Raw genomic sequence first — 25006 nt, forward strand, 5'->3', positions numbered from 1 at the left:
TTGACCTCCCGAGGCTGAGTGGACCCCGTTCCAGCCCTCGTACCACTTTTCAAATTTCGTGGCAGAGCCGGGAATCGAACCCGGACCTCCGGGGGTGGCAGCTAATCACGCTAACCACTACACCACAGAGGCGGCTATTGTTATTATTATTATTATTATTATTATTATTATTATTATTATTATCATCATCATCATCTACCACTCATTGAAGGTAAACTATGTACATTTGTAAAATATGTAAATTACCTGCGTAGATGTACTATGATGGCGGATACTCGTGCCCCTATTGCCTGCCAGATTATTCTAAATTAAACCAAGTAACATCTGTTTATATTAGCTGCCGACCCCGGGGGCCCGGCCCTCCCACCAAATTTGAAAAGTGGTTCGAGGTCAACTGAGTGGAGGGGTTCTATTTCCACCTCAGCCACCCTCGAAGTGGTTTTTCGCGGTCCGCCACTTCTCCAGACACATGCCGGAATGGTACCTAACTTAAGGCCACAGCCGCTTCCCTCCCTCTTTCTTGCCTATCCTTTCCAATCTCCCTATTTTCCCACAAGGCCCCTGTTCAGCATAGCAGGTGAGTCCGCCTGGGCGACGTTGTGGTCCTCCTTTCCAGTTGTATCCCAAAGTCTCACGCTCCAGGATTCTGCCCTTGAGGCTGTAGAGGTGGGATCTCTCGCTGAGTCCAAGGGAAAACCAACCCTGAAGGGTGAATGGATTAGGAAAGAAGACCATTTGTTTATTCCTAAATTTATGTGATTGAGTACAATAATTTTGAGCCATTAATTATAGTGTTATGGGCGGCAAAATTTCGGGAGGCCCATTCTTACGTTATAATTGACCTCTTAGAGGGGGGTAGAACGTTCATTGCTACGGCTGAGGAATGACCTTTCCCAAGAAGTTCTTTTACATTAACAATAAAATATCACAAGCTGTTCGACTTATTTCAAAATTGACAGCTAAGGGAAGATTGTTGTTGGCTGAATACATTCAATATGGTGTCATTCTTATAATTCATAAATGTCGAAACTGAAAACAGATGGCTTCAGATATCGCAAACTCTCATAATTCAACACAGTTAGGCATCATTACAAACCTGAGAATAATAAAAACTCGTTTGACCAGACCTTTCTTTCCATTCTGATGGTAGGTTCAATAATGAAACCGTTAGTTCAGACCTCCTGGATGGCAATCATGTTTCTTTTTGCGTCTGTATTAACGTCGCACCTGTCCCTTGGAAACAATAGCATAAGAAAAAACTAGAACTCGGGAGGCAGCAGCCGTAGCCTTATTGAAGCTACATTTGGCTTTACGTTGCACAGACACAGAGAGGTCTTATGGCGACGATGGGACAGGAAAGGCCTAGGAGTGGAAAGGAAGCGGCCGTGGCCTTAATTAAGGTACAGCCCCCCACCCCCTCCCAATACCATTTAGACAATTCGCTGGGTTAGCGATCATGTCAGGACGCCTAGAAGACCCGTTCTCTCCTAAGCCATGAAGAGATTAGAAGACTTTGAAGATTTCTAGTCCCAAGCAAAAGTGAGTAAAAACATAAAACTTTACGCACTAGAGCGCAAAAGTAGGTCGTTTCAAAACTAAAATTAATATCGAAAATTAGCCATCTAAACAAAAATCGGACACCTCATTTGAACTCAAATGAAACTAATTTGTACAATGTATTTCCGCGGAAACGAACCTCCTGTCTCTCTCCTACCAACTCACTTTTTCACTTCATGTCTCAAGCTCTCTAGGATAAAGGTTGTTACTGATCTTACGGCTTTGACTTCACGTTCACCCAACGTCCTCCAAAGTCTGCTGCGGAGATGGCCGGCATTGCGGATCTCTGAACTACCAACTGCGGAATTAATTACAGGGCTGTTCTAGCAGTCCATCATCAACAAGAGAGCACAATCTTAGGAATTGTCTCGAGTGAGTATGTTTATCACTATCTTAGTCCGGCTCCTTGGATGAATGGTCAGCGCAGTGCTCTTCGGTTCAGAGGGCATCGGGTTCGATTCCCGCCCGGGTCGAAGATTTTAACCTTAAATGGTTAATTCTCTTGACTCGGGGGCTAGGTATTTGTGCTGTCCCCAACATCCCTGAAACTCACACACCACACATAACACTATCCTCCACCACAATAACACAAATGACAGATGCCGCCCACCCTCATTGGAGGGTCTGTCTAGAAATAGCCACACGAAATTATTACTGTCACCATCCTCAAACCCAAAAGTCTAAAATTACGAATTTGATGGACCTCGAAAATTCGCGAGGAGTATGGCTAGTCAAATAGTCATGCCGGCGTTAATTTTGGAATAGATCTGTGTCTCATTTACAAATCTCTGGGTAGGAACCCTCAGTATACCCCCGAAACTTTTACCATTTTGTTCACCTTTGTAGGCTAAGAAGAACTCATGCTACTAGCAGATGGTAATGTCATAAACTTGTCTATTATGGATGAGTACAGTCTTCCGATTTCTCTTTCGAATGTTACAACATTCCAGAGTTTTTCACTCTGTGCCACAGGTCACCCGCAGTGCAACTAATTCTTCCTCCTAGAAATGTTCCTGTCATTATGTGAGCCGAGAGAAATCTTAGCCTTGAAGATGTCATATTCATGTCATTGTCACTATTATATAATCTTGTACTTGACCATTATGTGGTCCTTAAGAAGACACAATTCTTCGCTACATACAGGACATGAATGTAACGTATGTCTATCTCTTTTTTTCTATTTTGTTTTACGTCGCACCGACACAGATATGTCTTATGGCGACGATGGGAGAGGAAAGGCCTAGGGAGAGGAAAGGCCTAGGGAGTGGAAGGAAGCGGCCGTGGCCTTAATTAAGGTAGAGCCCCGGCATTTGCCTGGTATGAAAATGGGAAACCACGGAAAACCATCTTCAGGGCTGCCGACAGTGAGGCTCGAAACCACTATCTCGCGATTACTGGATACTGGCCGCACTTAAGCGACTGCAGCTATCGAGCTCGGTTGTCTACCTCTTAGTCTCTTTTCTGATACGGGTTCAGAGTTGAAGTGAGATGAAATTATGTGGCACTTTTATGGCCGGATGCCCTTCCTGACGGCAACCTCAGTTGAAGAGCTAATGAAGATTAAATTAATTGTAGTGAATTAAATTGTGTAATTAGTCGTCTGTAGCTTATAAACTACCCCGGCGTTTTCCTGGAAGTGAAAGTAGGAAACCACAGGAAAACATTCTCAGGACAGTCGACGGAGGGGTTCGATCCCACTAGTTTCCTAAATTAGAAGCTTATTTCCAAATTATACCAAATTCAAAGGAAAAATTTATAGGAGGGGGGAATAAACACTGTTGGTTTGGATTACTCGTAAAACTAGAGTTTAAGGTCCCTTTAAACAATAATAATAATAATAATAATAATAATAATAATAATAATAATAATAATAATAATAATAATAATAATAATAATTGTCACCGTGTTTTGGTGGATCAGCAGAGGTGAAAGAAGGCGCGGGCTGGATGGGTCTAACTACAAGTCCGAAAGATTAATTTAAAATTTAAATAAAGGTTATATTTTCAACAGATAACAAGATTTAACAATTTTTCACTAAGTGAAATAACAATGAAAATTCAGGGTACAATAATAATTTTACAAGCAAAAACACAAGTTAAGGTGTCTTTACAAATCCTGGGCTTCGAGTCCCAATTTGACAATCCTTGAGCTCTCAGCTCACAACCACAAAATACCAAAGGGCAGAAAACCCCTAATTACATGGAGCACTTGCTCCCACCTAGTAATATCAAGCCTCCTAGAGGCACCTTTCAAAATACCAGAAAGAGCTGACCGCTCTCAATCTTTCAAGCCTATCAAAGGCAACAACCAACATTACTATGAACTGCCCTCAAGGCACACTTATCAAGAAACAGGGGTATCTAGTACCCAATCTACTGGGCCTTCGTGGAAAACGAACAGATTAATTAAATGGCCCCAAAAAAATCAAGATGGAGGCGTGTACTGTACTTGCACTCCTACATGAAAGCTAGTTAAAACCTAAGTGGCGTTAAGCCGATACACAGGGGCTATTCCCATACTATAGAGGTGACTCGTATAAGAAAAATAATTTAACACATTAATGAAGAGAAGAAAACCGGTTATGAAAACGTAGTCACCTCAAATCCAAATTGAATGGGAGCTCGAGAGGGTAAGGCACTCTCTATCCCCGATTTACAGTTAAAGTAATAAGAAAATGTTTACATAAGCCGGCACTAAGTTACATTTTTGAACAGGTAGGATACTTTGAAAAGGTTTCGAACCTTCCCCGGGGGTTAAACTGCTGACCAAGAAAGAAATACAGATGTTAAAAGGCCATTACCTTTGCTGAAGAGCTGCTGCTCGAAGGAAGGGGCGCAACCCGCCCCCTGCTATACTTCCATACACTAAGCAAGATGTTGTTGAAGTGGCGACGAGCCATGAAAATCAGCAGTTTTTAAACCCTCATGGAAGATTCGAGACCTTTCATGAATAATTAAGACACACCCACAGGCGTTTATTGGTTCCCCAAAAGTTACAGATAAAAAATTGAGGAAGAAGGACACTATTGGTCCAAAATTAATTAAAGAAATTCGGTATTGGCTAAGTTCAAAACTGACGGAAAGAAAGTTTTATATCGCCAACCTTCAAATGAAGGAACGAAATTTAGTTATAGGAAAACTTATGAGTATAAAATATCTTCAAGAAAAGTTCCATCACTTCGCACCAAGGTGCATGATCATAGTTTTTGGTAGAGACATCTGTGAGAGAATGTCCACACTTCTTGATAATTAGTAAACAAAAACAATTCGAAATTAACACAGGGACATCTTCAGATAAACGGTTGAATTAATTCAGTTTTAAAGTTCAGAGTTTCAGCAGTAGAGGAGTAATTTAGTGCGGAAAATTCAAATGTGCGGCGTATAGGTGTACCAACCGGTACAATAATAATAAAAATATTAATAATAATAATAATAATAATAATAATAATAATAATAATTATCATCATCATCATCATCAAAATGGGGGTTCGTGCTACGATCACGATGTCAACAGAATATTTCATTTGAGATATCGATAAAGGCTGTTAGGACTAAGCGTGTTCGTGTTATTCATTATGTCCTTGTAGACACCCTTCGATGTCGCGCAGTTTCCCAGTTACCAACATTGCATTTCTTGCCCTCATGCCGCGTTACAGAAAATTCCTCTTCAAAGTTCAATATTTCGGCATAAGAAGTTCTTGATTCTCTTTCCGTACCCTTAGCTAATTTATGGCTAATTTCTAATCACTAGATTCATGCCAAAGGCCTGGATTCAATTTCAAACCTCTCTGTAGTGTTCATATGGAGTGAGGTGGTGGTGGTGATTATTGTTTTAAGAAGAAGTACAACTGGGCAACCATCCTCTATATAACACTAATCAGAGAGAATAAATGGAAGGGGTCCGACACTTCGAAAAATGAAGGTATCGGCCAAAGGAAGACGAGGGCCACGAAGGGCGTGAAAATGAAAGATTCTCTAGGCCTCCATACGTAATACCGTCGGGGTCGGAAAAGAACAAGAGTTGGCCAAGAGAGGTCGGATAGGATAGATGAAAGTAAGGAGCCTGGCACAAGTGGAAGCAATGCCAGGAGTCAGCTAAGGGCTCCATGGTCGCCAACCCACGCTCCAAAGTTCAGAGCCCCTGGGGCGCATTTTAGTCGCCTCTTACGACAGGAAGAGGAGACCGTGGGTGTTATTCTACCGCCCCCACCCATAGGGCATATGACTCTGTTGACGGTGCTAATCGAAAGTAGTAGGCTATGTGCCAGCACCGGGCTTCAACATTTCCCTTCCTACTATAACCATCACGGAATTCATTTCATCGCATTATCTCCTCTGATGAGGGTGACGTCAGGAGGAGCATCCCGTCGTAAAAACTCGCTAGGAAGTTTCATCTCTCTTCATATCCTACCCCGTAGGGAAACAAAGCAAGTGTTAGACTTACACTCACGATTCAATTTACGACTATAATTGTGCACTACAACATTAAGTAGTGTTAAAATGCGCTATCAGAAACATCTCTTGAAATATTCTGAGTCTTCTAAATGGTTCAAAATGGCATTGTGTAGTTAGGCCCCTCCTAAATGGCAACGAGAAGGGCATTTGACCGTAAAACTGAGCCGAGATCGCGACGGAGTTGTTAGGCTCCTCGAAAATGGTGACGGGAAGGGTATCTGACCTTAAAAATGGGCCCACGATGGCGACTGAGTAGTTACGCACCTTCAAAATGGCAACGGGAAGGGCATCTGGCCGTAAAAACGGGCCCTGTTCAATTAGGTTCCTCCAAGATGGCGTCAGGAAGGGCATCTGACCATAAAACTAGGTTAGGCCATATGTGCCCCCTCTGGTGGCAGGATCAAAATGGCGACGAGAATGGATTCTGGCGGTAAAACTGGGCCCATGATGGCGAAGGTGTAGTTAAGCCCTTCCAAAAAGGCGACGGAAAGGCCATCTGACCGTAAACCTTTGCCTGTGCAGTTAGACCCTGCAAAATGGCGTCGGGAAGGGTATATGGCCATAAACTAGGTGAGGCCATATGTGCCCCCCTTTGGTGGGAGGATCAAAATAGCGACCGGAATGGCATCTGACTGTACAACTGGACCCAAGATGGCGACGGTATACTTAGGCCCTCCAAAAAGGTGTCGGGAAGGGCATCTCATCGTAAATCTAGGCTTTGTGTAGTTATTTCCCTCCATGAGGTTAGGCGTGCTCTCTTATGCGAATCCTCATTGCCCTACTGCTCAAGATAGCGTCAGCAAAGTCCACGAATCCCCATTGTTCTGCTACTCAAGATGGCGTCGGAAAGGGCATCTGGTCGTAACAGTAACGTTAGGCTTGCTCCTTTATGCGAATCCCCATTCCCTACTACTCAAAATGGCATTGGAAATGGCATCTGGCCGTAAAAGTGAGGTTAGGCCCCTCCAAGATGGCGACTGTTGGCGTCGGGGAGGGCATCTGACAGTGAAAGTGAGGCTAGGCCCCTCCGAGATGGCGACTGGGAGGTCAGACTTGCTGTCTTATGCAAACTCCGCGTCGGGAAGGGCATCTGGCCGTAAAAGTGAGGTTAGGCCCTCCAAAATGGTGACTGTGATGTTAGGCTTGCTCTCTTATGCAAAATCCGCGTCGAGAAGGGTATCTGGCCGTAAAGTTGAGGTTGTCCCCCTCAAAGATGGCGACTGTTGGCGTCGGGAAGTGCATCTGAGATAAAAGTAAGGTTAGGCCCCTCCAAGATGGCGACTGTGAGGTTAGGCTTTCTCTCTTATGCACAATCCGCGTCGAGAAGGGCATCTGGCCGTAAAAGGGAGGTCAGGCCCCTCCAAGATGGCGACTGTTAGGTTAGGCTTACTTTCTTATGCAAAATACGGCGGGGACAGTATGTACGTTTGCTAGGGGGTCTATGAATTTGCCAGTGGTCAATGACCTCGGGTGCTGACTCAGTACAAAAATTGCTAATGGTTGGTTGTTTTTGAAAGTACATAGCCTTACTACTAGCCGTTAATCCACCGAGTTGTTCCACGATTCAGCAGATTCTATCTCTGGATCATCTCTATTATTATTATTATTATTATTATTATTATTATTATTATTATTATTATTATTATTATTATTTATAGACAACTGTCACGATATAGATTTCCTGGTAAAGAGAAACAGAACGTCCAAACTGACACTCAGGCAGCCTCAGTGACGTCACATCCAAATATATGCACGTGCTGAGACCTGACGTCAACCCTATGTATTTATTAAGTGTTTCTCTAGTAAGGTATTAGGTAGTGTGATGTGTTGTTTGTTAATGAGGGTGTGTTTTACGACAAACACAAACACCCAGCAACCAAGCCAGAGGAAATAACTAGACCCGGCTATAATCCGCACTGCGGTCGGGGATCGAACCTACGACTGTTTGAACAGAACATCACTACACTTTCCATTCAGCCAAGAATGCGATCTAAGGCCATATTATTATTATTATTATTATTATTATTATTATTATTATTATTATTATTATTATTATTATTATTATTATTATTATTATTATTATTATTATTATTATCTCGCGGTGGTGTTTTACCGATCAGGAATCGGGCTACTGTCAAGTTCTCCCGACCTGTACCACTGTGCCAGGAAGTTTCTCGTCATGTGGCAGATGTTCTGTATGCCAGCTTTCTGCATCTGTGGAAGTGAATAGGCGATGTCCAGATTCTACAAGTGTTCTTGCAGCTTCTTGTGCACAACTTCTATGGCGGAAATGACAAAAGGTCTTACCGTTGTCAGATCCCTTCCCACAGTCTTCTGCTGCGAGAACAGTGCGCGTTTCAATCTTCTGGACGTTAGCCCGGTGGATATGGTGATCTTAAAGGACGGTCACATTCAGCTGAGCTGTTTGTCAATAAGGACAAAATCCGGCCTATTTCATCTCATGGTCCTGTCTGTCTGCAGAGATCGATTCTAGTACAGCTTGAACCTTTCATTTTCGAACACATCAGATGGTCTGTATTCATAATATGGGATTTTTCATCTATATATCCCGGTTTGATTCCCAGCTCTCGGTACACAATTTTCGCTACCTCATCATTCCGATTAGTGTATTCTTCGCTTGTCATGGTCGTACATTATGCTCCACCGTCTCAGCTGTTCCTCCGCATCTCCTGCAATTGTCATTCACTTCTTCCTTAAGATATATTTGCGGTAGTTACGGGTGTTCATAACACTATCCTGGATTGCGATCACGAAATCTTCTGTTTCTCCGTGGAAGTAGCCATGTTGTGAACCATGGAGTTCTTTCTGCTTCCAGGCTTGCTGTAGTTGTTCTGTGTTGGCTAATTCTGGAGTAGGAGTCGACATGCTTTTAAGACTGAGTGGAGTAAACTTATTATCATTCATCAGCACAACAGACAGCTGCGTTTAGATTTTGATTTAGTTTTGAATGGAAGTATACCTTCTTATTCTTCTATCGCTTTTCCCATACCTGAGGGGTCGCAGATGCGGACTGTGTCGCTCATATTATTTCGGTCGTGTTTTATGGCCGGACGCCCTTCCTGACGCCAAATCTATCAGAGGGATGTATTCACAACTGCGTGTTTCTGTGGTGCTTCGCAGTGTGGTGTATTGTTTGAATATGGAGTGGAGAGTGTTGGGACAGACACAAACACCCAGTCCTCGAGCCGGAAGAAGTAAATACACACGATTAAAATTCTCGACCCGACCGGGAATCGAACCGGCACCCTCTGAACTGAAGGCCTCAACGTTGACCCATTCAGCCAAGGAGTCGGACTTTGATTGGAAGTATTTTCGTAAGTTTTCTGGCTGTTCGTGGCATGTCTTCCTGAGCTTATTATTATTATTATTATTATTATTATTGTTACCGTGTTTTTGTGGTAGTTAAGCATGAAAGAAGGTGCTGGGTGGTGAATAGGTCTCAAGCTACTAAAGAGAAATTAAATTTAAAATTTTAACAAGGTTATATTTTCTTTTCAAAATTAGGTAACAACAAATAGAACAGGTACTTAGTAGCCGAAATACAACTTGAAATGTACAATTACAGGGATTAAAGAATTTGGGCTTCGAGCCCTGAAAACACAATTCTTGAGCAACTAGTTCAACTTTACGATATACCAATTTCAACAAAGGGGCAGAAGGCCCCAATCAAACCCTGGAGCCCTTGCTCCAAATTACACAGCAAAGCCTCCTCAAGGCATACAACTCTCAGTTTTAGAAAAGAGCCAATCGCTCTTAAAGTTAAGCCTCTCCCAGGCCACACCAAACTCAACTTTCAAGTTGTCCTCAAAGGACATATACACAGGGGTAAAATACCCAACCTACTGAGGTCTATTAGGTGAGAAAAGATTAATACATGACCTCTAAAATACAACTTGAGAGGAGGCGAACTTGCACTCCTAATACACTTTGCTTAAGACCTACTTGGCACTAGGCCGTTAATACAAGGGCTAATCCCATACTACAGAGGTGACTTAATGGCAATTTACATTACATTACGGGAGAATTGGTTGAGAAAAATAAGTTCACCTCAAGACGATGTAAGTGGGAACTCGAGAGGGTTAGCACTCTCTATCCCATAATATAGCTTTACAAGAGAATAGAAGAAAAGAGTAGTTACATTTTAGGAAAAGGTTACATGATGGAAAACGCTTCGAACCCGCCGCGAGAGTTAAACTGCCGACCTAGCAAGAAAAGAAGTTATTAATAGGTCATTACCTGGTGTTGAACGGCTGAAGAAGAAAGAGGCGCTTCCCGCCTCCTGCTATGTACTTAATACACTGAAAGATGGAACAGAAGTGGCCCGGAGACCCCAAAATCAGCAGTTTATATCCTCTCGCGGAAGATTCTAGGCGTTAGGGGAAAGAAAACACCCTCCCACAAAATCTTTATTGGTTCGGGAAAAGAAACCCCTACATAGAGGAAAAAGAAACACATTATTGGTGGAAAATTAATTAAAGAAATTCGGGATTGGCTAGATCCAAACTAAGGGGAAAAAGAGGGGTATACAGCCAACTTAAACAATGACAGAAGGAAATTTAACAAAGAACAAACTCTTGAAATAAAAATTTCTCCAACAAAATAGTTCTTTAACTCCGCACTAGGTCGCACTATTGTTGATCTTCAGTAGTGTCCTCTAGAAGAGAAAGTTCACACTTCTTACTTCAAGCGAAACAAAAACACATCAAAAGTGACACAGTTCAAAAACTCAAAATTTTCCACGTGGTGACATCTTCTGAGAAAGTAGAGAATTAATAGAATAGATAAAGTTCAACCTTCCTCCAGAAGAGGAGTTTCAACTGGCGCAACTTTTAAATAAACGGTGTAGAGGTGTACCGCCCGGTACAGACCTCCCCCCCCAAAAGTTCCTCCAAGGGGTAACACAGAAGAACATAAACTTTGTTTCCAAAATAAGGTCCAAGTTTTGATGTTGATATTAAGATTAATTGCGGAAGCATTTATAAGATTTTAGTAATTTGGTTGCAATTTCAAAATTTTGTTGTTGCCGGTGCAGTAAAGTTTTTCTGTTGTAGGAGTTGAATTTCTGAAGATAAACCTTTAATGCTTAAAAGTGAAGAAACGTTTTGCAATGTCCACCAAATATTGTTGTTAAATTCCCAAATGTAATTATTGCTTATGGTGACTGTCCATGTAGTTGATGTAGATTGAGTCGGATGGCCAGACCGGCCGTTGCAGCTTGCGTCCAACGGAGGCCGCTCGGACCCCTCAAGTACCCTGAGATACCGGTCGCCCGCACTGTGAGGGGAGCAGAGGTGTTGAAGTACGCCGCGCCCGCGGTGAACAGATACAGGCTGCGGGCATGTAGCAGGTCGTGCGCCGCACATCAGCCTTGGCCGGGAGAAGAGCTCCGGCTCGCCGTGCACATGTCGTCCTCGCTGGAGAGGAGGGGGCCCATCCCCCTCCCCAGTCGCTGCACGGCGCTGCGCGGCTGCGGGGGCGCTGAAACATTAAAGCTAGGCGGCAGAATTGTGTTGGACTATCATCTTCTTTGAGGGTACAGGCTTGTGGAGAGGTTGAGGGGCCAGCGGCGTGTAGATATCCATGGCATTTACTATTATGAAGCCACAGTGTAAGGTGGAGCAGGAGACGGGAGCGTGGTAATGGCCGTGGCAAGAACAGGATGGCAGTTTAACGGGTCGGGGCAGGTTTTACATAAGGCTTACATCTAAAACCAAAATATTACAGAAGGGGCAGAATGCCTCAAAATTAAAACTCAAAAAAAATATAACCTTCATATCCTTTCAAAATACTATGAAGCAAGTTAACACAGAAATTACACCGGTTTCACCTGGGACAGATGAACCCTAAATATCCTCTCGGTGGCTGGATTACTTAGCAATAAGGTAACCGGCGTAAGAAAATCGAGAATGATACAAGGCCCATGAAATCTGGGGGCAAGCTTGCCCGCGGGAACAAAATTTTTGACCATAACCTGGTCACATACCTTCAAAGTGGTGGGTCTCCGTCCACGATCATACCTTTCCCTAACCTTTTCATGAGACACTTTAAGATTGGCTTTAGCCTTCTTCCAAAGATCTTTAATGTTATCCGGATCTATTGTCTCGGGTAGAATGTCATTCAAAGACCAGAGGTTAGAGAGCGGCGAGTTGGGAACAAACTTGAACATCAAGGAAGCTGGAGTAAACTTGTGAGATTCATGAACCGCCGAATTCAAAGCAAAAGCTATCCAATGCAGGGACGTGTCCCACCTGGAAGGATCTTCATGATGATAGGCAATGAGTGCGGACCTGAGATTACGGTTAACCCGTTCAGCCAGAGATGGTTGAGGATAATAAGCAGATGTAGTTACATGAGAGATGGACAAGTCAAAACAGAATTTACGAAATAAATTAGATGTAAAAGCCTTAGCATTATCAGATACAATATATTGACACGGACCAAAAGAAGCAAAAATAGAATTTAAGCAAGTAATGGTTGACTGAGCGGTAGCCAGCTTAGTCGGAAATAACCAGGAAAATCTTGTAAAACCATCTACACACACAAAGATGAACTTGTTGGCATTGCCCTTTGACTGGGGGAAGGGTCCGACATAATCAATATACAGGCGTTCCATGGGGCGCGACGCTTGATGAGAAGACAAAAGGCCTACTTTAGTGGACATGGTGGGTTTACTGAGCAAACAAGATTTACAAGCTTTTACAAGTTCACGAATTTCACCGTCCATACCTTTCCATATGAACATTTCACGAATCTTTTCACGAGTTTTAAAGATTCCAAGATGCCCCCCCAATGGGGTCTCATGATAGTATTTGAAGATCATAGGTACAAGAACCGCTGGAACAACAACTTTCATCAACTTATCATGCCTCGAAGGGCAACATAGAACACCATTCCTCAGAACATAAGGGACGACATGCTCCCCAGAAGAAAGGGTTTCCATTATCGGAGCCAGCGTCGAATCTTCACGTTGGTATTTCTCGATATCCCTAAAAAGCATGGGAGCATCTGTTAGGATGGCATTAACCTCGGATAGTATGGACTCGGAAGGTGATGAACTGTCGACCGGTTCGTGGGATTCGACGTCGTTATGAAACATACGGCTGAGTCCATCAGCAACAACATTTTCGGTACCTCTGATATGTCGTACATCAAATTGGAAGGCAGAAATACGGATGGCCCAACGGGCTATACGACCTGTACGACGCGGCCTACCTAAGACCCAGCTTAAGGCTTGATTATCTGTCTCCAGATCGAATTTGACGTGTTCCAGATAGAGACGGAACTTTTCTAAGGCGAATAAGACTGCCAAACCTTCAAGCTCATATATGGAGTACTTTGCTTCTTGAGCTGACAATGTCCTAGACGCATAGGCGATGGGTCGCCTCCCTAGTTCAGTCTCTTGAAGAAGAACTGCAGCTACTGCTGACGACGACGCGTCCGTTTGGACGATGAATTTCTTCGAGAAATCAGGCATAGCAAGTATAGGGGCATTACAGAGAGCTAATTTAAGATCTTCGAAAGCGGCTTGTTGAGAAGGTCCCCACTCGAATTTGATGCCTTTCCTACGAAGAAGGTTTAAGGGCGCCGCTCTATTAGCGAAGTTAGGAATAAACTTCCTGAAGAAATTCACCATACCAATGAATCTAGCGATACCTTTGATGTCCTTAGGAGGTTTAAAATCACGGATGGCCTGTGTTCTAGAATGATCGACAGCTACCCCATCGGGTGACACAATATGCCCTAGGAATGACATAGAGGGCTTAGCAAAGGCAACCTTGGACAACTTGACAGTTAACCCAGCCTTACGAAGGCGATTCAGAACTTCTCGCAGATGATCTAGATGTTCTTCAAAAGTCTCGGAAAATACGACGACATCATCCAAGTAGTGATATAAGTACTCAAATTTGATGTCGGAGAAGACCCTATCTAGTAGCCTAGTGAGCACAGCTGCCCCCGTGGGGAGCCCGAAAGGCACGCGGTTGTATTCGTATAAGTTCCAGTCCGTGGCAAACGCTGTAAGATGTTTAGACTCCTCGGCAAGGGGAATTTGATTATAGGCCTGATTCAAGTCCAAGATAGTGAAGAACTTGGCCTTTCGAAACCATGAAAAGCAAGAATGAAGGTCGGGAAGGGGCACAGATTGCAACACCACCTTCCGATTGAGAGCCCTGTAATCAATGACAGGCCTGAAGCCTCCTTGGGGTTTCGGGACTAGAAAAATAGGCGAAGAATATGCTGACTTAGAGGGCCTAATAATACCATCCTTCAACATCTGATCGATGATTTCTTTCAGAGCCTTCATTTTAGGTGGAGATAGCCTATACGGTGGAAAACGGACAGGAATCGAATCCGTAACCTCAATTTTGTATTCAATAAGGTCAGTAACACCAAGAGTATCAGAGAACACCTCTGGAAAGGACTGACACAATTTGCGAATACTATCAGCCTGCTCCTCAGGTAGATGTCTAAGGTCTAACAACATCTCATCCTGGGTAGGCGAAATAGATGAACATGATACAGAATTACACTTTAATAGGGGGATTTTACAATTAGAAGCAAATTTGAATGTGCACGACCTAGACTGGAGATCGAGCACAAGACCAGTGTGAGAAATAAAGTCCGCTCCCAATATAATGGGGCAAGACAATTGCTTGGCCACAAATAATTTAACTTTCCATGTAAACTTAAAAACACGAATTTTGACCAGTAAGGAACCTAGAATTTCTAATGGAGATGAATTAGCCGAAACGTATTGAACAGGAGAAGAGACATAGTCAGGGAGTTTACAAACAGATTTCAATTTAGAATACCAATCAGCCGAAATAATGGAACAAACACTGCCTGAATCTAAGAGAGCTGTTATAGGCTCGTTATTTAACTCAATCTTAAGAAAAGGAACAGGTGCGGGGGTATCCGCCGCAATCCTAAGACACTCTTTAGGGCATTCAAAAGATGAATTTGAAGGCTGGTCGTTCTCTGCATTTACAACCTGTTTACTAGGGGCTGAGTCTCGGGAATATGGATTAGTCGGCTCAGCCGACGCCACTAGTCACTTTTTATTATTGGCATAGCTGGAATTTGCACCCGAAGTTGAGCAGGAGGGGGTGCTATTTGAGTTTGGGCAATTCTTGGCGATATGTGAGAAGGCCCCACACTTAAAACAGCCTTGTGATGACTCTGCTCCATTCCTTGTCCCACTTGACTTAATCAGAGGACATTTATTCCGCAGATGGTCAGGCGACCCGCAAGCATAACATTTACGGGGATTGACTGGTCGGCGAGGTGGAGGCCGAGTGTTACTAAAGGAAGGTGGGGGTTCTTTCGCGACACGCAAAGAATCGGCGTATCTAACTCCTTCCGCTGAGACGGCCAATGCTTCAAGTTCAGAGAAGGTTTGCGGACACGCCGCGAAACACAAATATGACCTGTAGGATGGCGAAATACCTTCTACAATAGCCTGCACAATCTGATCTTCAGGAAAGTGCAGAGCAAACACCCTAGTATAAAACTTAATATCTTGGATGAAGTCTGCCAGGTTTTCATCCAAGCGCTGTACCCGATAATAGTATTTCTGAATAAGGGAGGACCTGGCCCTAGCCGGGATGAAGTTAGCTAGCAAATGGGCATGGAAATCCTCAATAGAAGATTGCTCGGCGATGGCTCTAACTATTTTGTCAGATAGGACACCAATAGCATAAGGATAGATAATTTGCAAAATTTGACATGGGGAAAGAGAAAACACAAGGGCATGATCCTGAAATTCCACTAGAAATCTTAAAAATGAAATTACGTCACTGGTGGTGTTGACGGAAAACTTAGAGATACCTCTAAGCAACATTGCCAATGGATGAGGCAAGCTGCTGAACCCAGGTGACATAGTCGTTAAAGGTTTCAAGGGCAAAGAAGTTAATTCAGAGCGGATGTTACTCAATGACGCACGGCGTTCAGATTCGTTGTTCGATGGGGCAGAGATAGTTTGAGCAGCAACGGTTATCCTATTGACTTCTCCCTGAGGAGGCTCTTCCTCGTTACCTACATTCACCGTGGCGGGTTGATCAGTTTTGGGAGGAGCTTCGCCGGTTAGCAATTGAGTGACCTTATTAGACAATTCAGAAATAGTTTCAAGGAGCGTATTAGCTTGCTTCCTCTGAACGTCATTCACCTTTAGAGACAATAGATCATTAACTCTATTTGCAAAGTGATACAGCCTGCCTTGCACACGCTTAATTTGATTAGGAGATGGGTCGTTTTCATCAAAAAAGCTGACTACCGATGCTAGCCCAGTAATATTCTCGACAATCGTGGAAAGAGAGTCATCAATTTCTTTCTCTCCCAAATTGGGGATGGAAATGGGCAAATCAAGGGACTCTCTAAGCTTGTTAGTGTCTATTGCAACCGTGCCTCCAGATTGAACGTTTCTGATAGTTAACTCATATATCAACTCCTCTTTGCGCAAGTAGTTAAGGAGGAGAACATCGCGAGGGCCGGGCATGATGACAGAACAATTTTGAAAAACTCAAAAAATTCCAGCAACTAAGAAAATTGTTAGAGTTCGGATCAAAGCAATGTTTAGCCGTCAAAAGGGGCTAAATTGAGACCCATTCAACCACGCTCTGCTACCACTTGTTACCGTGTTTTTGTGGTAGTTAAGCATGAAAGAAGGTGCTGGGTGGTGAATAGGTCTCAAGCTACTAAAGAGAAATTAAATTTAAAATTTTAACAAGGTTATATTTTCTTTTCAAAATTAGGTAACAACAAATAGAACAGGTACTTAGTAGCCGAAATACAACTTGAAATGTACAATTACAGGGATTAAAGAATTTGGGCTTCGAGCCCTGAAAACACAATTCTTGAGCAACTAGTTCAACTTTACGATATACCAATTTCAACAAAGGGGCAGAAGGCCCCAATCAAACCCTGGAGCCCTTGCTCCAAATTACACAGCAAAGCCTCCTCAAGGCATACAACTCTCAGTTTTAGAAAAGAGCCAATCGCTCTTAAAGTTAAGCCTCTCCCAGGCCACACCAAACTCAACTTTCAAGTTGTCCTCAAAGGACATATACACAGGGGTAAAATACCCAACCTACTGAGGTCTATTAGGTGAGAAAAGATTAATACATGACCTCTAAAATACAACTTGAGAGGAGGCGAACTTGCACTCCTAATACACTTTGCTTAAGACCTACTTGGCACTAGGCCGTTAATACAAGGGCTAATCCCATACTACAGAGGTGACTTAATGGCAATTTACATTACATTACGGGAGAATTGGTTGAGAAAAATAAGTTCACCTCAAGACGATGTAAGTGGGAACTCGAGAGGGTTAGCACTCTCTATCCCATAATATAGCTTTACAAGAGAATAGAAGAAAAGAGTAGTTACATTTTAGGAAAAGGTTACATGATGGAAAACGCTTCGAACCCGCCGCGAGAGTTAAACTGCCGACCTAGCAAGAAAAGAAGTTATTAATAGGTCATTACCTGGTGTTGAACGGCTGAAGAAGAAAGAGGCGCTTCCCGCCTCCTGCTATGTACTTAATACACTGAAAGATGGAACAGAAGTGGCCCGGAGACCCCAAAATCAGCAGTTTATATCCTCTCGCGGAAGATTCTAGGCGTTAGGGGAAAGAAAACACCCTCCCACAAAATCTTTATTGGTTCGGGAAAAGAAACCCCTACATAGAGGAAAAAGAAACACATTATTGGTGGAAAATTAATTAAAGAAATTCGGGATTGGCTAGATCCAAACTAAGGGGAAAAAGAGGGGTATACAGCCAACTTAAACAATGACAGAAGGAAATTTAACAAAGAACAAACTCTTGAAATAAAAATTTCTCCAACAAAATAGTTCTTTAACTCCGCACTAGGTCGCACTATTGTTGATCTTCAGTAGTGTCCTCTAGAAGAGAAAGTTCACACTTCTTACTTCAAGCGAAACAAAAACACATCAAAAGTGACACAGTTCAAAAACTCAAAATTTTCCACGTGGTGACATCTTCTGAGAAAGTAGAGAATTAATAGAATAGATAAAGTTCAACCTTCCTCCAGAAGAGGAGTTTCAACTGGCGCAACTTTTAAATAAACGGTGTAGAGGTGTACCGCCCGGTACAATTATTATTATTATTATTATTATTATTATTATTATTATTATTATTATTATTATTATTATTATTATCGAGCAAGTGGCCGTGTGGTTAGGATCGCGCAACTGTAAACTTGCATTCGGGAGATAGTGGGTTCAAAACCCCTGTCGTCAGCCACAAAGATGGGTTTCCGTGGTTTCCCATTTTCATACCATGCAAATGCTGGGGCTGTACCTTAATTAAGGCCACGCCCGCTTCCTTCCAATCCAAGCTCGTTCTTATCAAGTCGTTGCCATAACACCTGTCTGTGTCCGTGCGACGTAAAACAAATTGTAAAACAAACATTATTATTATTATTATTATTATTATTATTATTATTATTATTATTATTATTATTATTATTATTATTATGGGCCTTTGCTGGCGGGACCTAGTGTTTAGAGTGCACTATGTCTTATAGTATAGGCTAGAGCAATTTTGTTACTTTCATTGACCTGTCTCAGTTTCATGCTTGGCTTTGGCAATATGAAAGTGACTGAGGTATGAGCGATGCTAGTAATGCCATTCCTTATGGAGCCATTCCGCGCTATGAATGGTGTGAAAATGTTTGTCGAAGGGTCGGATGATGCATGCATTTCAGGGGGCTTGGCAGACTGATATGAAATAGCAACTTCTGGTTCGGTGAGGAAAGCAACGGGAAACTATCTCACTCTTCATTTCACGAGTACGTCTGTTCGGTGATGCCTACGCCATCTATGACAGCTAATGGCGGAGCTGTTGAGGATGCAACCAGCCTTCGGACTGGTTTGTGCGGTTAGCTGTCAACCCTGGAGGTCCAGGTTCGATTTCCGGCTCTGCCAAGAAATTTGAAAAACTGGTACGAGGACTGGAAGGGGGTCCACTCAGCCTCAGGAGCCTACCTCAGCCATCCTGGAATTTAGTTTTCCGTGGTTTCCCAGTTCTCCTCCAGGCAAATGCCGGGATGAGGCCTATCTTAAGGCCACGGCCGCTTCCTTCCCTCTTCCTTGTCTATCCCTTCCAATGTTCCAATCCCGCCCGCAAGGCCCCTGCTCAGCATAGCAGGTGAGGCCACCTGGGCGAGGCACTGGTCCTTCTTCCTAGTTGTATTCCTCAGATCCAAAGTCTCACGCTCCAGGACACTGCTCTTGAGGCGGTAGAGGTGGGATCCCTCGCTGATTCCGAAGCCAACCCTGGAGGGCGAATGGGTTAAGAAGGAAGAAAAGAAAGAAAGAAAGAAAGAAAGAAAGAAAAATTTACTGTGTTCTATGACCGCAGAGTGCATTTCCCCGTACTGGCAGGTGAGTGCATGGGCCAAGGACTCGCCACTCATGGCCACTGCCTTACCTTACAATGTTAAGGTCTGTTCGTGCAGGAGAAAACTCGCCGGCCCACGCCAGAGAAAGGCTCACTGGGACGCTTGGAGGTCATGGCCTGCGTTCCTGGAGACTCGGTCACGGTAGAGCTGGAGAAAGTGGCCCGTTCACCGCGTTTTGAGAACACGACACCTCGTCATTCCTTGGACAGGGGACTGGGAGTGGCTACAAAGACAAACACTAATTTCCTAGTAGCTTGATTCAGTGAAACATCCGTTTAACGGAACGATTCCACCTTCGAGAAGGGAATTATTGCTGCGAACAAAGGGCCACCACTGATTCTAGTAACGCTTCCACTTTTGTGTGGCTCACTTCCGAGATGTCAGAACTAGTGTTATATATTTATTTTCCTAACAGGACTGATATAATTCGTGTGGCCTCGCGCGGTCTTTCGAACTGACGTCTTATAGGCGACCTGCGCGACTGTGAGGATGGGGCCCTGTCTATGATGAATTCTTTTTTTATTTACTTTATAATTTGATTTACGTCACGCCGACTCAGTTGACTTACCGAGCCTGAGTGGATCCCGTTCCAGGCCCCGTACCACTTTTCAAATTTCGTTGCGAAAGCGGGAATCGGACCTGGGCCTCCTGGGGTGGCCGCTAATCACGCTAACCACTACACCACAGAGGCGGTTTTTACAATTTGTACGCAGAGAAATTGCCATTTGGTTGCACAGCTATAAACAATGCTTGTCCCTGGCAATACCGCGACACGCTCTTCACAAAACACCCGCGCCAAATTATTTAAAGTAATAAAAATTGATACCAAAATACCATATTTTAGTTAGAAAACGACACTTTACTGGTGTGTAGTGTACCTGAGATCGTATTTTGCACACATTGTGCAGAATATTTAACTTTCGTCACACGTTTATTCGACAACAGTGTATAACGCCTGTTGGAAGTTTGTGTAGTACCGATTAGTCAACTCAGTTTCAACGAGCTCCCTTTGCGCGAAGTAAAGAACAGGTTTATCTGTTGTGCGGTTTGATATTTTTAAAAGTTTATTTGAACAGTTTATTTTATTTTTTCTTTCTTTCTTAATACGTTTGCCGGACTGAGTGGCTCAGACGGTTGAGGTGCTGACCTTCTGACCCCAACTTGGCAGGTTCGATCCTGGCTCAGTCCGGTGGTATTTGAAGGTGCTCAAATACGTCAGCCTCGTGTCGGTAGATTTACTGGCACGTAAAAGAACTCCTGCGGGACGAAATTCCGGCACCTCGGCGTCACCGAAAACCGTAAAAGAGTAGTTAGTGGGACGTAAAACAAATAACATTATTATTATTATTATTATTACTTAATACGTTTACCCTCCAGGGTCGGATTTCCTCGGACTCATCGAAGGATCCCACCTCTACTGCCTCAAGAGCAGTGTCCTAGAGCAAATGCCGGGATAGTACGTAACTTAAGACCGCGGCCGCTTCCTTCCCTCTTCCTTATCTATCCCTTCTATTTTCCAATTTCCCCCCCCCCCACAAGACCCCTGTTCAGCATAGCAGGTGAGGCAGTTGTATCCCCCGACGCAAAGTCTCACGCTCTATGACACTGCCCTCGAGGCGGTAGAGGTAGGAACTCTCTCTGAGTCCGAGGGAAAAGCCAACCATGCAGGGTAAACAGATTAAGAAAGAAAGAACAAACTGTAAAAAAAAAAACTTCGACTGATTCTACAAAACCGCCCAGATCCTTTCCATGTAGAATGGCATTAGGGTAATTATATATATTACCGAGCTCGATAGCTGCAGTCGCTTAAGTGCGGCCAGTATCCAGTAATCGGGAGATAGTGGGTTCGAGCCCCACTATCGGCAGTCCTGAAGATGGTTTACCGTGGTTTCCCATTTTCACACCAGGTAAATGCCGGGGCTGTACGTTAATTAAGGCCACGGCCGCTTCCTTCCAATTCCTAGGCCTTTCCTATCCCATCGTCGCCATAAGACATATCTGTGTCGGTGCGACGTAAAGCAAAAATAGCGAACCTACTATCTCCCGATTTCAAGCTCAAAGCTATGCGACCTTAACGGCACTGCCAACTCGCTCTGTTGACACGTCAACATATTGTATTTTTATGGTAATTGCATTTGCAATGAGTAGGCAGTTGTCAGTCATTAAATCTTGTATCTCTAAATGTCTATGCTATCGTAACTGTTTGTAATTTTTGTAAATATTATGATGTTTCAGATAAGTTTTTCAAGAAGAAGCTGATGATGACTTTCTTCGCCCTTTTGATGGTTCTCAAGATGCTGAAAGTTAAGCTCATGTTCTTGCTGCCACTGTTCCTCGGAGTCGGAACTGCCAAGAAGCTGCTTCTCAAAGTTCTGCTGTTCCTGTTTCCGGCACTCACTCACCTCTTCAAGTTCTGCTCCTACTACCACGGACTGCACGCCGCCAAGTACCACCATCACCACCACCAGGTAGGACTGTCTCTCGTTACAGCACTGGTGGTAAAACTCTTCAACCACAAAATCAATCACCATGTCAGTCAACTAGCGAGCGCTACTTCCTCATTCATTCGTTTATTTCATGTACAATATAAACACCGTTAGGCTAATGCAGGAACCAGGGGCGTAACGCATCCAGCGTTGCCAACCTCTGAGATGGTTAGGATCGTACAATAAACCCTAAAAGATCGTATTTTTCAAGAGAGGATCATACAACTTAAAATAACCCATAAATTATTCGCTATTTAAGACCCTTTAGAGACGCAATAGCTCACTTGCGCAGCAGATTGCTTCTCAAGATTACTGGTTTGATTCTTGGTTACTAATATGAGATTTCCGAAAAGTCGAGTATCTCTGGTTCGGACGGCACGTACAACTGTACGTTCCGTGGATTACCTATTATGCTAATAATAAGAGTCTGCGTCTGGCATTTCTTAAGGTAATCGCCCACTGCAGGGAACCGCGCCGCGCCGCGCGGAACAAGCTTGTGGAACATTCCACGGGCCATTTTCCGAGACTTCGCCCACACAGCACACCTCACCGCGCCGCGCCGCCTCTCTCCAGTTGGGGAAGTGCAGCTCACACAGAAATATGAGTTCCATTTCCGAGGAGGACTTATTATTTGCGGTTGCGATACTTGCAAATGAGGAAGAAGAAAAACGCAAAAGAAAAGTTTGGGCCCACAACATTTATGAGAAAATGGAAACGAACGGAGAGTTTCACCATTTATTTCCTGATCTACTAAAGGACCGAAGTAAATTTTCCCACTGCTTTCGTATGTCCCAAGAAAAATTCTATGAACTATTGAACCTAGTTAAGCCGTGTGTACAGAGCTCGAGAGCTGCAGTCGCTTAAGTGCGGCCAGTATCTAGTGTTCGGGAGATAGTAGGTTCGAACCCCACTGTCGGCAGCCCTGAAAAGGGTTTTCCGTGGTTTCCCATTTTCACACCAGGCAAATGCTGGGGCTGTACCTTTATTAAGGCCATGGCCGCTTCCTTCCCACTCCTAGCCCTTTCCTGTCCCATCGTCGCCATAAGACCTATCTGTGTCGGTGCGACGTAAAGCAACTAGCAAATAAAAAAGCCGTATGTAGAGCGAGAAAATATTACCTTTCGCCGAGAAAGGCGTACAGTGCACAATACCACTAACCGCGTGAAGGTACGAGCGTGCTGGCACTAGTCGAGGACTCACGAAGACTGCCGAAACGGCACGAAACCACATTCTTTCCATTAATCCTTCCTTCTACCCTCGCCCATACAAGCGCGCCGAAAGGAAAAAGTTCCCTTCCAGAAACCTGGGGGCTTCTGGTGCGGAAATTCCACAAGCTTGTTCCGCGCGGCGCGGCGCGGCTCCCTGCAGTGGGCGTTAAGCCATTTCATTTCACAAGAAGCAGACCACGGAAAATTCTTCTCGGCTGCGCTGCGCGGCGCGGCGCGGTGTAGTGGGCGATTACCTTTAGAGGGAGGTCCGTTTACTGCCTGGCGGGGCGGGATAAAGGGAGTACCTGTGTGGTTGCCATGGAAACGAGGGTAGGGCGACTGCGGTTGCCCTGGAGATAAAACTTCAGGGCAGCTCGTCTTGCTAGGAGTTGCCAAACCTGTCACTGTCACTGATAAGAACCTGATTGTTTGTATAAGAGTGATCGCAAATGGGACGACACCACCTGGCCAGGTAGTCTACAGCAGATCACAGCGGTCAGAATGAAGGAGGGAACAAGTGAACCGGAAGCGAGGGGTAAGAGCATGTAGAAAGGAATGCTGGAATGTGACAACATCGTGAAATGGCACGTGCAGTGCTCCTCCCTCCAACCTTACTTGTCAGACGCCAACTTTAGTTAAGTCTAGTATACAAAACGATAGCTAGGTGCCTTACTGCCGCAACTAAACATTTAAACAGGTTAGGATGTAAAATAAATATGTAATTGTGTTAATTTGTGAGATAGAGTATCAAGGATACGGAAATACATTTTATTTAGATTACTCAAGAATTCGGTAATTTGTAAAGAAGTACTCAACATGAGATATAAAATCACTAAGTGCCTTATCGTCATGATCATCTTCTCCTATGGAACCTCTAGGCACATTCACTGCAGAAGGTTCTGAGCTTGCTGGTTATTATACAACTCTGCTTTAGTCATCCTTCTGAGTATGTTCTCTTTACACGTACCACTGACTCGAACACGCTGACTGCCCAGTAAGCATTCATTCACCGTAGAACTAAGTAGCCTATTACTGTTCTTTACTTTAATGAGATTATTTTTGCAAATTTTGAAAGTGCGAGAAACTCACAGTCATCAAACGTGTTTTTTACCTCCTGTAACTTAGGCCAAAAAAATCTACTTCATAGCAGGATTTAATATCATCGTTGACGTTGACAAACGGTAATTTCCTCCAGTGATCGTCAGTCTGCTGAAGGCGAATGCTACGATCCACTGATTAACAGGTGCGAGACCGTGAAGTAATTCAGAAAGGAAAGAACCCACTCTTGATAAATTCCCTTCGGGAATCTCATTATTCGAAAAGCCTGTCCCTCCCTCTCTCAAACTTGTTATCGATGATAGAACATGACATGCACGAATAAATGAAGGAACAAAAATCTACGCATTTTACAGAGAGTAAGGCAAGGGTGTATTCTGCCCGAAGGCAGGTCCGAGCCTCCGCAGAGGTGTGCCTGAGTCGGAGTTTACGAACGTGAGGGTGGCCAGGTCCTTTCCGTTCCTCCATTCCCTTACCCCCACCAACAGCGCGTAGCAATCCATCCAAATCTTGACCAAGCCCAATGTTGCTTAACTTCGGAGATCTCACGGGATCCGGTGTTTCAGCACGGCTACGGCCGTTGGCATTTGTGGAGAAAACAAGACAAAATTTACGATACGTCAAGGATCCGCGAGTTGGATCGTACTATAGAACAGAGCATCGATTATCGTACATGTACTACCCAGACCGTACGGTTGGCAACGCTGAACGTATTTGATACGGGCCCGCCTGCCAAAATAAAAATGTGGGCCCGGTCATAGGAAAAGGGAAACCTATAAATAACTAATAAACCTAATCACAGCAAG

At 43.9% G+C, this 25006-nt stretch overlaps 1 protein-coding gene across 1 annotated transcript in view; it reads left to right on the top strand.

The window, feature by feature from the left end:
• The window catches only part of LOC136877689 (uncharacterized), a 287811-nt gene that overhangs the window by 132226 nt on the left and 130579 nt on the right, over positions 1-25006 (top strand). Inside the window, exon 3 of the mRNA XM_068228705.1 lies at positions 21686-21918. Within this exon, the coding sequence (XP_068084806.1) occupies positions 21686-21918 (233 nt within the window). The remainder of the gene's footprint in view (positions 1-21685; positions 21919-25006) is intronic.

The sequence above is a fragment of the Anabrus simplex genome, chromosome 7 (genome assembly GCF_040414725.1).
Source record: "Anabrus simplex isolate iqAnaSimp1 chromosome 7, ASM4041472v1, whole genome shotgun sequence".
Classification (NCBI taxonomy): domain Eukaryota; kingdom Metazoa; phylum Arthropoda; class Insecta; order Orthoptera; family Tettigoniidae; genus Anabrus; species Anabrus simplex.